Source organism: Manacus candei, unplaced genomic scaffold (assembly GCF_025592945.1).
Source record: "Manacus candei isolate 608988 ecotype Guabito, Panama unplaced genomic scaffold, ASM2559294v1 h1tg000073l, whole genome shotgun sequence".
NCBI classification, from domain to species: domain Eukaryota; kingdom Metazoa; phylum Chordata; class Aves; order Passeriformes; family Pipridae; genus Manacus; species Manacus candei.
The window spans coordinates 86,066-98,530 of record NW_026138121.1 but is presented as its reverse complement, the minus strand read 5'-3'; the positions used below and the strand labels follow the sequence as shown (position 1 = coordinate 98,530).

Genomic DNA, 12,465 nt, shown 5'->3' with positions numbered 1-12,465 from the left:
GAGGCAGGCTGACCTCCTGACTATATGCAACCCTGGACATAGAGAGGCAGGGAAGACTCTTAAAAGCTCATTCTTGTAGAGGAATTTGAGTAAATCTATGGAGATCTTCAGAGTACAGAGCTTTCTTTCAGAAAGTCATCTGTTAAGGCAAAGAACCCATTCAGACAGAACTCCTAAACCACTGTAAATGGGAATTCAGGGTGTAACTTAATCTTTTTGCCCTTCTCCAAAAGGGAATAGGTAGACCTGAAGAGCTGTCTGGCTCTTTGTAATGACGGCTGAGAGAGAAAACATCTTCATAATGAAGGAATGTACTGAGCAGTCTACTGGTAGTTGAAGAGGAACTGGCATAGTTTTAAAGAATAACCTAAGATGCCCTTTGGGAATTGTCTGTCTGACCAGAGGACAAACATGAAGAGGCACTGGGGACTTCTGATACAAATGGGTGCGAGAAGAACAATTTTGAACACAACCAAGGAGGGTACATAGATTACTGAGAGCAAGCATTATTCTCACTTGTTTCAGGGATAGCACGTACAGTCTCTTTGGTATCAGTCTTTCTGCTGAGTATACATCCAGAAAATAATTTGTGTTTCAGGGACTGGGGTTCTCTGTCAGTTTTCTCTTTTGAAAGCTTACACTGAATGCTCTGAAATTGCAAGAGCAATCTCAGCAGCTGGTGTGTGAGCTCCATGCTCTGGTTTCATCCATTCACCCACCAACCCCATACAGTGACAGCTCACTGTCCAAGAGCCAAATACTATTTCTTCTGGTATATATATCCCAACAAATGCAGGGAGCTGGTGCTCTGCAAGCTCAGGAACCCTGGAAGTGTATGTGTATTTGGTTTTTGTGGTATGTACCAGCCAGGAACTCAAAATAGAGAGCAGGAAATGTAGCAGGTCGGCAGCGGAAAGACCATGTCTGTCTGTGAAGACAAACTGTTCCAGTGCTTGTGTGGCATCTGAGGACATGTTTCAATGAAGAGAATGAGCTACTAGAAGGGCGTGGGGGGGAAATCACATTGACATTTCATGAAAGGAGCTTGAAAAACACCTGCTTGAGAGAGTCAGTGACTCAGGCCAAGATTGAAGTACTTCAGAATCAGCACAAGAAACGAGAGGGTGTGTGTGACCCTGACAGACACTGTTAATCAAAGAAGGAATTCTCTTATGTGGAGGTGCAGGTGGTGCCTGTTGATGACCAACAGGTAATATTCCTTTCATGATGGTTTTTTTTTGCCCTTACATAGTTTGCATACTTAAAAATACAAAATCAAGTGATAAAAATAACTCAGCCCTAAAGTGATCCAAAATTCCATAAATTAGGCCAGCCACAAATATGTTTGCTGTTTATATTAAGGATATATGATGAAAATTTACGTGGATATATGGATAGAATTTTTGTGCCTGTCTCACATAACATACCAATGTTTAACTTGAAATACTACTTACTTGCTATTCTTACATTCATGTAATTTTTTTAAATTTGGAAAGTGAAGCCTTTATAAACAATCCTTCTCTGCAAGTTTTTTTTGATAGCTAATTAGGTCTGTGAAGTTGGAACTTGACGGGACCTATTTATTAGGTACTTGCACATGTAAGTGGGAAAGAAAAAGCAGATGAAGCAATGATTATTTTCTTAAGAGACACCGCAAAATTACAAGGATTTTTTAAGAGAGACAATAGTTGCTGTGTTTTGGATACTACTTAGAAACCTTTCGGTGCACAGTTTTGAAAATTTCTCCAGCCTCTCAGAAAACTGTACTTATTTTATCCTTTAGGAAAAAGAAAAATAATATGTTTTCATATATAATATTTTCACATTCTAGGTAGCAAACTAAACAAATAATTTTCATGTTTTCATTTATGGGATAATGAGAAAGAAGAAGAACATAGACAAATATAAACACATCTGAGAACTCTAGTGAGATACTGTACAAAGGATGTTAATACCTTTTCATATTCCCATGTCTCACTGTTGCCTGAGCAACCAGGGAAAGCATTCCTAATCCTCTGCATTTTCCTGTATCATGGGTCAGCAGAGTGTTGGCTGGAAACGTGATTATGGCTATTTTTCTTTTTGCAACTAAGAGAAACAAGACATGAAGGATTGAATGAAGACCACAATAGCCAGTACTAATTTGTTTTTCCCCCAAACAGATGTACACTTGCTGCACCTTATCATAGAATCATTCAGGTCGGAAAAGACCAGTAAGGTCATTAAGTCCAGCTGTACACTGTGAAAATGCTGGAGTTTCCAGGTGAATGTGTTTTACAGAATGTTTCACCTGATTTCTCTCTACAAGGCCATTTTCTGAGCAGGAGTTTATACAGCTTTTAGTATGATATTCAGCTGGTGCTGGTTCACAGCTGATTCAGTCAGCTTTTTGGCTGACTGATAACTCCTTTTTTGCTGGATTGCACTCCATTAAATAATACTGAAGGGTTAGTATATTATATCTTCAATGCTCATTGAATTTCTGTTAAATGAAAGTCAGTTAACTTTTTTTAGCTAAGCTTGGCTGGAAAAATAAAAATTCTCCTACCATAAACCATGTCTTGAGAACACTTCAACTGAAAAAAAAATGTCTTAAAACTGTAGGATGTTGAGGGAAAAAAAAATAACACCACTGAGGAGATAGTGCTGGGTGCTTGTGTCACCTTTCTGATGTTAGTGAGGCTGAGAGGGTTATATATACTCCACACAAAACAAGGGTCTTAGGAAGTGCAGTTGAGCACTTGCAAATCCAGCTGAAAAAAATGGCAGCTGAGGATTGTCACTTTTGACATATCAGGCTTTTAACTTTTAATTCATAGGGGTCCTTTTTAGCAATAGTGCAGAACAACCAGCCAAAGAGGGATACAAACACTACTCAGTTTTGAGGGTTAATGAATCAACAAAGAAAAAAATATCAGTTCTCAATTCTAAATGATAGTTCTCTTCCCTTTTTGTTTAAATAAAGATGCAGAAAATAATAGTATGAATGAAGGTGCCCAAGTCTGTTTTTGGTGTCTTAGCTCCTGCTTTCATTTGAAGCAACATCACTGGTTTTGTGCTAGTACCCTTTAAAAACTGGGAGAGCAAAGAAATTGAATTAACTTGCCTCTGGGAGTTGAGAGAAGTTCAGAATGTTTTTTTCCAAATAACACATTAGTTCCACAGCTTTGATATAAAACTAAACGATGGATAACTTGTTTTGATGTTGTAACACATGGCCCCCAGTCATCGGAGATGTCTGGACATCTCTGTGCATGAGTCATCCCACTGAACTTAATAGGGAACCTAATGTGATTATAATAAGCTAACTCTAGTGCAAATCTAAGAGTATAATGTTTCAAAACGGGGATCAAAATGAAAGTTTGCAAAAGCTCGTCATATTTAAAAAACACACTGAAAGGGCTAAAAAAAAAAAATCAAGTAAAACTCGCTGTTAAAATTCTCACATAAAGAAGGAAAATAATAGAATCTTAGAATGGCCTGGGTTGGAAAGGACCTTTAAGAACAACTTGTTCCAACCCCCACTAGACCAGGTTATTCAGAGCTCCATCCAACCCGGTCTTGAACACTTCCAAGGATGGGGGAGCCACAGCTTCTCTGGGCAACCTGTGCCAGAGCCTCACCACCCTCACAGGGAAGATTTTTTTTTTCTAATACCTAATCTAAACCTACTCTCTTTTAGTTTGAAGCAGTTCCCCCTTGTCCTCTAAAAAGTCTCCATCTTTCTCATTGGCCACAATGAGGTCACCCGAAGCTTCTCTTTTCCAGGCTGAATATACCCATTCTCTCAGCCTTTGAAGCTGCTCATCAGTTATTGAAATAATTTTATTTATTGTTTAACTAGGAAGCAAATGTATTTATAGATTGTTTAGATTGTTTTTTAGTCCTTCGTGGCTAGGACCGTACTGTTGCATAGCTGTTCTTTTGGGGTTAAGTGAGATCCTATGTGAATCAGCGAGAGTATTGGGACTTTATTTCTAAATCTTTGATATGTTATTTTTCATGCAGGACAAGAATAGATTATTATTTATTTTCAAGTTCTGATACATGAATAGTAGAAAAAGCATACCTTTTATATACACAGTATATACTTAGAAGGTTGTAAGATTGTTCAGCAGTAAGGAACATGTTTTCCCATGCTTTTAAAGCTTCAGCAAGCTCTGGTCCAACCTGAGACTGCAAAACAGACTTGTCATAGACTGTCTGCTCTCAGATTCCACAGTTAACATCCGTTAAGAGACAAAAGATCTATAGGTGGACTGTACATGAGGGAAAACAGCATTCATTTTTTCCTTCTAAAACAGTTAATTCTGTAAATTCAGATGGTAATATTATGCAATACTCTGCACAGAGTGGGAGGTGCAGCATACATATGCCCAAGTATGTGGTACACTATAAAAAGTGTAGGAGCCTCTGCAGTTCCTATCTCACCGCTTAGCTGCAAATGTAACTTCTTCCTTGTTCATTCCTCTCTGTCCCTCTCTCTGTCCTTTTACCGGCTCACACTTCTGCACGTTAGGAGGCCATCTGGACCTTAAGTGTTGGTCCAGGAAATAAATACAGGCTCTTGCTATTTACATTGTTTGTTTGATGCTGCTTGTTTAGGCGAAGAGTGGCAGAAACAAAGCCACAGATTCTTTGGCACCTGGCAATACTCCAGGACGTTTTGTGGGATCCCATGCCTCCTGCAAAAAACTGGGTGCAAGATGAAGACGCCCCAATGAGCCTGGGACAAAAATCCCGTCTCCCGTGGCCTGGGGGCTACCGGCTGCAAGACACTGCCTAGCATGATACCCTCGCTCTCAGACAAAACCACCCCCCGCGAGGCTGGATGTGGGGAGGGGAGCGGAAGCGAGGAGCGGGGGCAGTGCTCTCCAGCTGCCTGGAGCCAGAGGCGGGTGCCGGGAGGCCGCGGTTCCCCGGTGCTCTCTGCCCCGTCAGGCGCGGAGGGGGAGAGGGGCGGGAGCAGACCTTTCCTAAGCCATGAGGCCACCGGGTACGGACACCCCCTCCCCCACCACCTTCCCGTCACCGCAAGCCCCCGGGGGCCTCCCGTTCCGTGCGGCCCGAGTGTGGGAAGGGACCGGGGAGGGGCGGGCAGTGCCTGCCCGTGAGGGAAGCGGAGCGCGGAGCCCCCTCCCCTGCCTGGCCGCTGCCTTTCCCCACCGCTCGGCCGGCCCGCGCTGCCGCCGCCACCGCCGCCTCCATCTTGAGCGTGTGTCCCCTGCTCCCCCCCCCCCCGCCTCCACAGCACCGAGAGCGTCGGGGGCGCTGGAGCCCCGGGGGGGGGGGGGGGACGGGGGGGAGGTGAGGGTGGTGGGGGGCGAAGCGGCACCGGGGCCGGAGCGGCAGCGGCGGGAGCAGCGGCGGGAGCAGCGGCGGCAACGGCATGAGAAGGCGGCGCTGAGGAGACGGCGGCAGCCGGAGCGCACGGAGCCGACATCTTGTGCCCTCCCCTCCCGCCGCCAGCTGGGTGAGCCCGTCCGCCCCAGGGGGGAGGGGAGGGGGAGGCGGAGAGGATTAAAAAAGAAAAAAAAAAGGAAAGAAAAAAAAAAAGAAAAAAAAAAGAAAAACAACAAAAAAATTCCCCCCAAAGGAGGCGGCGGCAACGGTGGAGACGCCGCGTCCGCGGCGCGCTGAGCTGGCCAGGTAAAGCGCTGCGTGGGAGACCGCGACACCCTTCCTTCAGGGGGTCTCTCCTCCCTCACACCCCCGAGCCAGGGTCGCGGGAAGGTGACCGGGCGGGCGGGAAAGAGCTGGGGGAGCACGGTGCGCTGCATCCTGCGGCCCTTCTTGCATGCCCGCTCTGCCCCCACGCGGAGGGAGCGGCCCGCGGGCCCTCGCGGAGGAGGCGGCGGCGGCGGCGAGCGCCTGGGGACGGGGAACGGACAGCACTGTGTCAGCCGACCCCCCCCCTTATCGCCATCTTGGCCCCCCTTCTTCGCGGCGTCGCGGGGGCACCGCCCACCTTCTCCTACGCTATTGGCCCAGGCGGGGCCAAGCGCACCCCCTTTTAGTCCCGCAAAGGCTTGCGTTGCTATTGGTTTTGGAGCTGGGATGTACGGCGGCGACAGCCAATCGCCTCCCAATTGCCGCGCGCTCTCTCGCTCTCCTCCGCCCTGGCCCCTCTCCTTGGAGAGTGTTCCCGCTCCTCGGGGAGGGGAGGTCTCGCTTGGGCATGGCCCAGTGCTGGGTACTGGCGAGGGTCGTCGCAGCCGCCCGCCGCGCCTTTTTCTCTCCTGGGGTCGGCTTCATTTTTGTCCGAGTCCCTGCTGTGCCGTGACCCAGATCGCTGGCTGCGACTGGAGTTCCCTGCAGGAATCCCGTGTCCCTCGCTGCACAGGATAGCTCCTGAGAGGAGCTCCCGCCGGCACCTGACAGCTCATGGCACGTCATAGTTCCCTCAGTTGCTGCTGAGGCCAGACACAGCTCATGGCACACACCATCTGTTGGTGAGCCCAGACGTTACCTTAAACTTTATCCGTAGCCTGTCTCGCAACCCTCTCCTCTGGAAGGAGGTCTTCTCTTGCAGTCTGGTGCATCTCCTGTCAGCTTGATTTGGTTACAGAAGTACCAGGGGATCGATAAAGATGTTTCTGTGTGCCAAGGCAGGCAGTTCTCCATTACATCTGTTGAGCACTGACACACTTTGTTGTAGGCATCAGTGTGGGTGTCAGGAGTTATAAACCCTTGACAGGTGCGTGAAGGGAATATGAGCCCGTGGTAAGTGCAGACACAGCAGGAACGTGGAGGGGTGTTGTCAAGGGCAGCAGGAATTTAAACAGCATTTTGGTTGGCAAAAGGTGGAAAGGGGGCTGCAACGGTTCCAGGTTGTTTCTTTCCTCTGGCATCTGTTGCTTTTGTTTGGCAGATGTGTTTCTTAAATAGCTCTATGGGTTTCTGTTCCCCATTGCACAGGAGTAGGTTTTAAATCCCAGCAAACAGCCACAAGTGGCAGAGCTGGGTGGCTGGTGGTGCAGGAGAGCAATGCTGAGGAACGTCTCCAGACCTCGTATTTGACATGTCCCAAAGAAAGGCAGTCTTTGGTGACAACAAATCCCAAACTGTTTAGGACTGTACAAGCTATAGCCACTGCCAGTAGTCATGGTGTGCCAGAATTGAACGAGAGCCACTTTGCTCACATCTGCTGCTGCTCACTAAGGTCCAGGTGGCCTTCTTGCTGCAAGTCACTGAAGTTCTTCATTGTTGAGGGACCCAGTTCTTCACTGGGATCACCAAGCCATGCCTGGAAAGGGCCAGGAAACTCCCCCACTGCCTTGAGTTCCAGCCTTGTGTCCTCTGCACGTTAGCAAAGAAACCTGGTGCTGTAAAGTAAATCCTTGGTTGTTCAGCGTGAGAAGGCTAGAAGGAAGGACTGCAGCATGAAGGAGAGTTGGGAAGGAGACTGAGGCCTTCTGCAATGTGAGATGGTGTCTCTGACTCTTGGAAATGGCCAACACAGTGTTGCATGGGTGTAAATCACAGCAACGTTTCGCCTTTCCTTTAGAGGACTCATTTGTGTCAGATATTCCAGGCTGCATGTATAATAGGGGCCTGTATTGTGGTGGTGTTCGATACATGTTGATCTTTCAGTGGAGCTTTTGACCCCTTTGTAGTAAATTTAAGTGAACTGGCGATGGGCTTGGTTGCCTTTTGCAGCCCCCCCCAGGCATCTCTTGCCTACAGGTGTAAAAGCTGCTGCTCAGGAGAATTGAACCATTCCTGAATGAACTCCTGGGGTGGAGTTAAGTTCATTCCCAGCAGCTTTATTGTATTGTAGCCACCTTGTTTGCTCAGTTGTATTCTCTAGGAACTTCACACCCTGCTCCTGGCGCAATATCCAGCGGAAGTGGGTGATGGGAGGGTTTTGGAAAGCTTTGAGCATACTATGGCAATAGTCAGAGCACGACTGTTTGAACTTTCTGCATTCACATCAGCAACCTTTGTCCATGGTAGGACGTAATCAGCATGAGCTGAAATAGGATTTAATCTCACCAGTGTCAAGTGTCTTTAGCATTTCAGTGTGCATGGGTGCTGTTCGCAGAGGGATTCTTTTTTATGCGTAGCAGGGAGGTGTTCTCAAGTGTGCCAGGGAGATCAAAACATGCCTAGGCTGTCGCTTAGAAATTTCTGTTGTTGTAGACAAGGTCGTAGTGTTCAGCTCAGTGGGTCTGAGTTCATTTCATTGCTGCTTTCAAAGTTTTTTTGGAAGTGGGTAGCTGTGTCTCTCCTGATATCCAGATGCAGGTATTATCCCAGGTAGTCATCTCTTGCTGGCAGCAATTTCCATGCCATTTTAGATGCTTCTTCATAGTGCTAAGTAATTGTGTATTTTACAAATGGGTTGTTTTATGGCAGTTGGTGGAAAGCCCACTTTGAGTAATTTTTCTAGAAATACATTGATTTTTTTGCTAAAGGAGCCCTGTACCCTTGTTTTTCCCATCAACAGATAAAATAGCCCTTCCTTCAGGAACTTGTTTCACTGAAATTTGCTTGTCCCTCAGCAGGTGGCTAATATCTCGTTTTTCCTGAATAAAATATTAATTATGGGTGCAGTCAGCTCATAATAATTACTTCATCCTCTAATATATTTTTGCCCATATATCTTTTTGCCTCCAATGTCTTCTTTGCTTGTACTGGCCTGAATTGGAAGAGAGCTGTTTGCCAGCAGGATTTTCTGTTTGTTTGTTTGTTTTTTTTTTTCATTTGATGATCAAGTTGCCTTTATGCCCTTATTTTAAAATTGTTTTTTCCCACTCATTGAAGCCATTGGAGCTCAGCTAGGACAAGTGCAGTTGCGTGTCTGCGGTCTGTGGATCAAGTGACTGATTAAAGGTTTAAGGCAAACATCCCAAAATTTGTGGTACCTATATTTGCAGGTAGAAATTGTCATCTCATATTTTCCACCTGAAATAAAATTGTGTTTAGAGGTTCCATCATTATGGGTATGCTTACTGAAACTGGCACCTGCAGCTTATTTCTGTGGATTCAAGGAAGAGTTTGAAAACCCATCCCAGAGCCTGTTTGTTTCTTAATACACATGTTGTGTCATGGCTTAATCTCATGGTTCACAGAAACAGTACCGAAAAATGTGTTGCTCCTGGAATTTGTTGCTTCTTTCTGGAATAAGCTTGGACTTCTTGTCGGTCCTACTCCTGTGAGGTGCTGCTTGCTCTGACTCGTGTGCCCTTCATAGAGCACAAATAATGCATTGGCTAACCACAAATTGTGGGTTTATAGTGTGTTTTCTTGTCTATGGGTCCCACAGAAAGGGACTGAATGTGTGGGATTGCTTTAAATAAGGGTGAGGTGCAGGTTCAGGCCTCTGCATAGCAACAGATAAGCTCTGGGCTGGCCTATCTTCTCAAGGAGAATTTACATTTGCTTTCCTTTGTCTACTTTTCAACTTCTTTCAGACTCCACTCATTTCTTCCCATAACTCATGTTTCCACTGTTGACCCTCATTTCTTGCTTGTGTTACTCACTTGGCTTTCTTTCTGCTTTCCCTCTTTGCTAGCTCCCTTCTTCGCCCTCAGATCACTGAGCTCTGCCATGTTTGCATCCTCCCCCAGATCATCTCGCCAGCTGCAGGCTTCTCCTCTGCTCCCCTTTGACAGGCACCTCCTTAACGTCAGGAACCGACTCTCAACTAATTATCTGGGTTGCTGATTAGCAGTTTGTGAGGACAGAGATGGCCTGGGGTTTTTGTTAAGGCTCTGAGCAAATACCATTGCATGGTTCCTGGTGTGGTCTGGAAGCTGCCTTGCTACTTTCCTCCTTGTACCCCTGTGGATTCTCCATGCAGAACTGGCTTAAGTGCATGAATGGGAATTATGACTCCAGAGGGGCTAACGCTGAGCCAGAGCTCCTAAGTCCATTTGGATCCATGCTGCTTGTTCCCATGCTCGTTCCCCTTCACTTCCTCCTTGATCCCACCGAAGAGCAGAAGGGACACACATCTGGTATCTGATATATTGCTTGGTTCATCCTCTGGTTTTGTTTGTGACCCATTTGCATGCTGGGAAGGACACAGTCTGTTCAGCATACACTGTCTGGAGAGCGGTGTAAGGAACAGCTACATCTGAGAGAGAAAGAAAAGCAAAGCTGGAGGATGATTTTTCATTATAGAACTTTTTGCGTCTACAGTGTTGGAACAGAAGAATTGATGGTGGCAACCCTTAGGTGTGAAACTTGGAGGAGCTCCCTCCTGGACTGAAGGAGAAGTGCTAGTTTTCTCATCTGGAGCTCAGTGACAAAAAAAAAAAATAATTGGGAACTGCTTTCATAAGACCTGAACAGTGCATTCCTTTTGAACTAGAAAACATCCAGCACATTTTGTGTGCTATTTGGGATATAAAAGTCACAGGCAAAAGAACAGAGAAGAACTCATTGGCTTCTGTGACCTTAGTATGTGAATGGTGCAAGCAGATATGATAAGTAGTATTTGAATTTCAGAGGATCTGAATGTTTTGCTGATCTGAATGCACAGCAGACTGTATACCGTGCTGTAAAATTATTTTGAGCTCTTCTCACTGGTGATATGGTGGTACATACATCTCCTGAGTTGCAAATAGAGAAAGTTGGAGGGTGCTGTGCATTGCTCTGATACACAGTGCAAGAAATGGTTGATATATCAATTACCTGCTTGTATCTAAGCAGGTGTAAAGACTCAGCAAGCCTGAAACTGCTGAAGTCTCTAGTAGAAATTTGCGCTATTGCAATGTTGAGTGAGTTTTTCAGCCTGCACTGTTTCTTGCTTGTATCCTTGTCTTACACTGTCCTCTGTCCTGTTTTGTTACAGGGTCTCTGGACCATAGTGATGAGGAAGCCTCGAAGGAGGTCCCGACAGAACTTGGAGGGGAGGCGTTCTCCCTCGCCCTACAGCCTCAAGTGCTCCCCGACTCGGGAGACTCTGACATATGCTCAGGCCCAGCGGATCGTGGAGGTGGACATCGATGGGCGGCTTCATCGCATCAGCATCTACGATCCCTTAAAACTCATCACAGAGGATGAGTTGACTGCCCAGGACATTACTGAGTGCAACAGCAACAAGGAAAACAGTGAGCAACCCCTTTTGCCTTCCAAATCTAAGAAAACACCTTCTAAAGGCAGGAAGAAGGAGTCCTTCTCCAAACATGCACCAGGGACGTCTTTACACTTACCCCAGCCCAGCTTCCGTGTGCTGGACTCTTTCAGCCAGCCAGATGCCCCTCCTCTTCCTGCTGCCTACTACCGGTATTTGGAAAAGCCTCCTGAAGACCTCGATGTAGAAGTGGAGTATGACATGGATGAGGAGGATCTGGCATGGCTGGAAATGGTCAACGAGAAGAGAAGGGCTGATGGTTATGGAACAGTTTCTGCTGACACTTTTGAGCTGCTGGTGGATCGATTGGAAAAGGAGTCGTACCTTGAGAGCCGGAACAATGGGGCTCAGCAGTCCCTCATCGATGAGGACGCCTTCTGCTGTGTCTGCATGGACGATGAGTGTCACAACAGTAATGTCATTCTGTTCTGTGATATCTGCAATCTGGCCGTGCACCAGGAATGTTACGGTGTGCCCTATATCCCTGAGGGGCAGTGGCTTTGTCGCTGCTGTTTACAGTCCCCTTCTCGCCCTGTGGATTGTGTCCTTTGCCCGAACAAAGGGGGAGCCTTCAAGCAGACTAGTGATGGCCGCTGGGCTCACGTGGTTTGTGCCATCTGGATCCCAGAGGTCTGCTTTGCAAACACTGTTTTCCTGGAGCCCATTGAAGGGATCAATAACATCCCTCCAGCTCGGTGGAAGCTCACATGCTGTATCTGCAAGCAGAAGGGCATGGGAGCTGCTATTCAATGCCACAAGGTGAACTGTTACACTGCTTTCCATGTCACCTGTGCCCAGAGGGCTGGTCTCTTCATGAAGATTGAACCCATGAGGGAGACCAGCATCAACGGCACGACATTCACTGTGCGCAAGACTGCCTTTTGTGAGAGTCATTCCCCGCCTGGGATGGTAAAAAAGGGGTCTCCAGCTGCTAGTGGTGATGGGCAGGAGGACACTGTGAAGGAGAAGGGAGAGGAGGAAGCCAATTCTGCCCCTCCCAAAGGGTCTCTGAAAAAGAACCAAGTGAAATTGAAGCAAAAGATCAAAAAGGAGCCTGGTGATGTGACCAAATGGCGTTCATCTGTGCCCATGGTGACCATCACACAAATTCCCTCTTACAGGTGAGTGTTGCAGGTTTAAGGAAGGAGTTGAACAGCTGGAGCTGAACAGGATCTGTTTTAAGGACTCAGTCCCTGTCATTGTTGAACTTGGAAACACTGAGTCTTCAGTCAGGGCCTAGCAATAAATATTGCTGTGTCCAGAGTGCTCTGCAGCATAATTCCTGACTGGCTTTCTTCTACGTGAGTGTCACTGGCATACTGTGCTTTTCTTGCTTTGCCAAGCAGCCATCCTAGACTGTTGTGTAACACAGATTTCATGGT

At 46.8% G+C, this 12,465-nt stretch overlaps 1 protein-coding gene across 8 annotated transcripts in view; it reads left to right on the top strand.

Moving 5' to 3' along the window:
• Positions 1-12,465, top strand: part of BRPF3 (bromodomain and PHD finger containing 3) — a 33,761-nt gene that overhangs the window by 1,486 nt on the left and 19,810 nt on the right. For 4 of the 8 annotated variants that reach the window (XM_051808989.1, XM_051808986.1, XM_051808988.1 and 1 more), the window contains exons 1-2: positions 5,005-5,473; positions 10,802-12,204. In XM_051808989.1, the coding sequence (XP_051664949.1) occupies positions 10,820-12,204 (1,385 nt within the window). In that variant the 5' untranslated portion in view covers positions 5,005-5,473; positions 10,802-10,819. The other 4 variants (XM_051808985.1, XM_051808982.1, XM_051808983.1 and 1 more) reach the window with 4 other exon arrangements.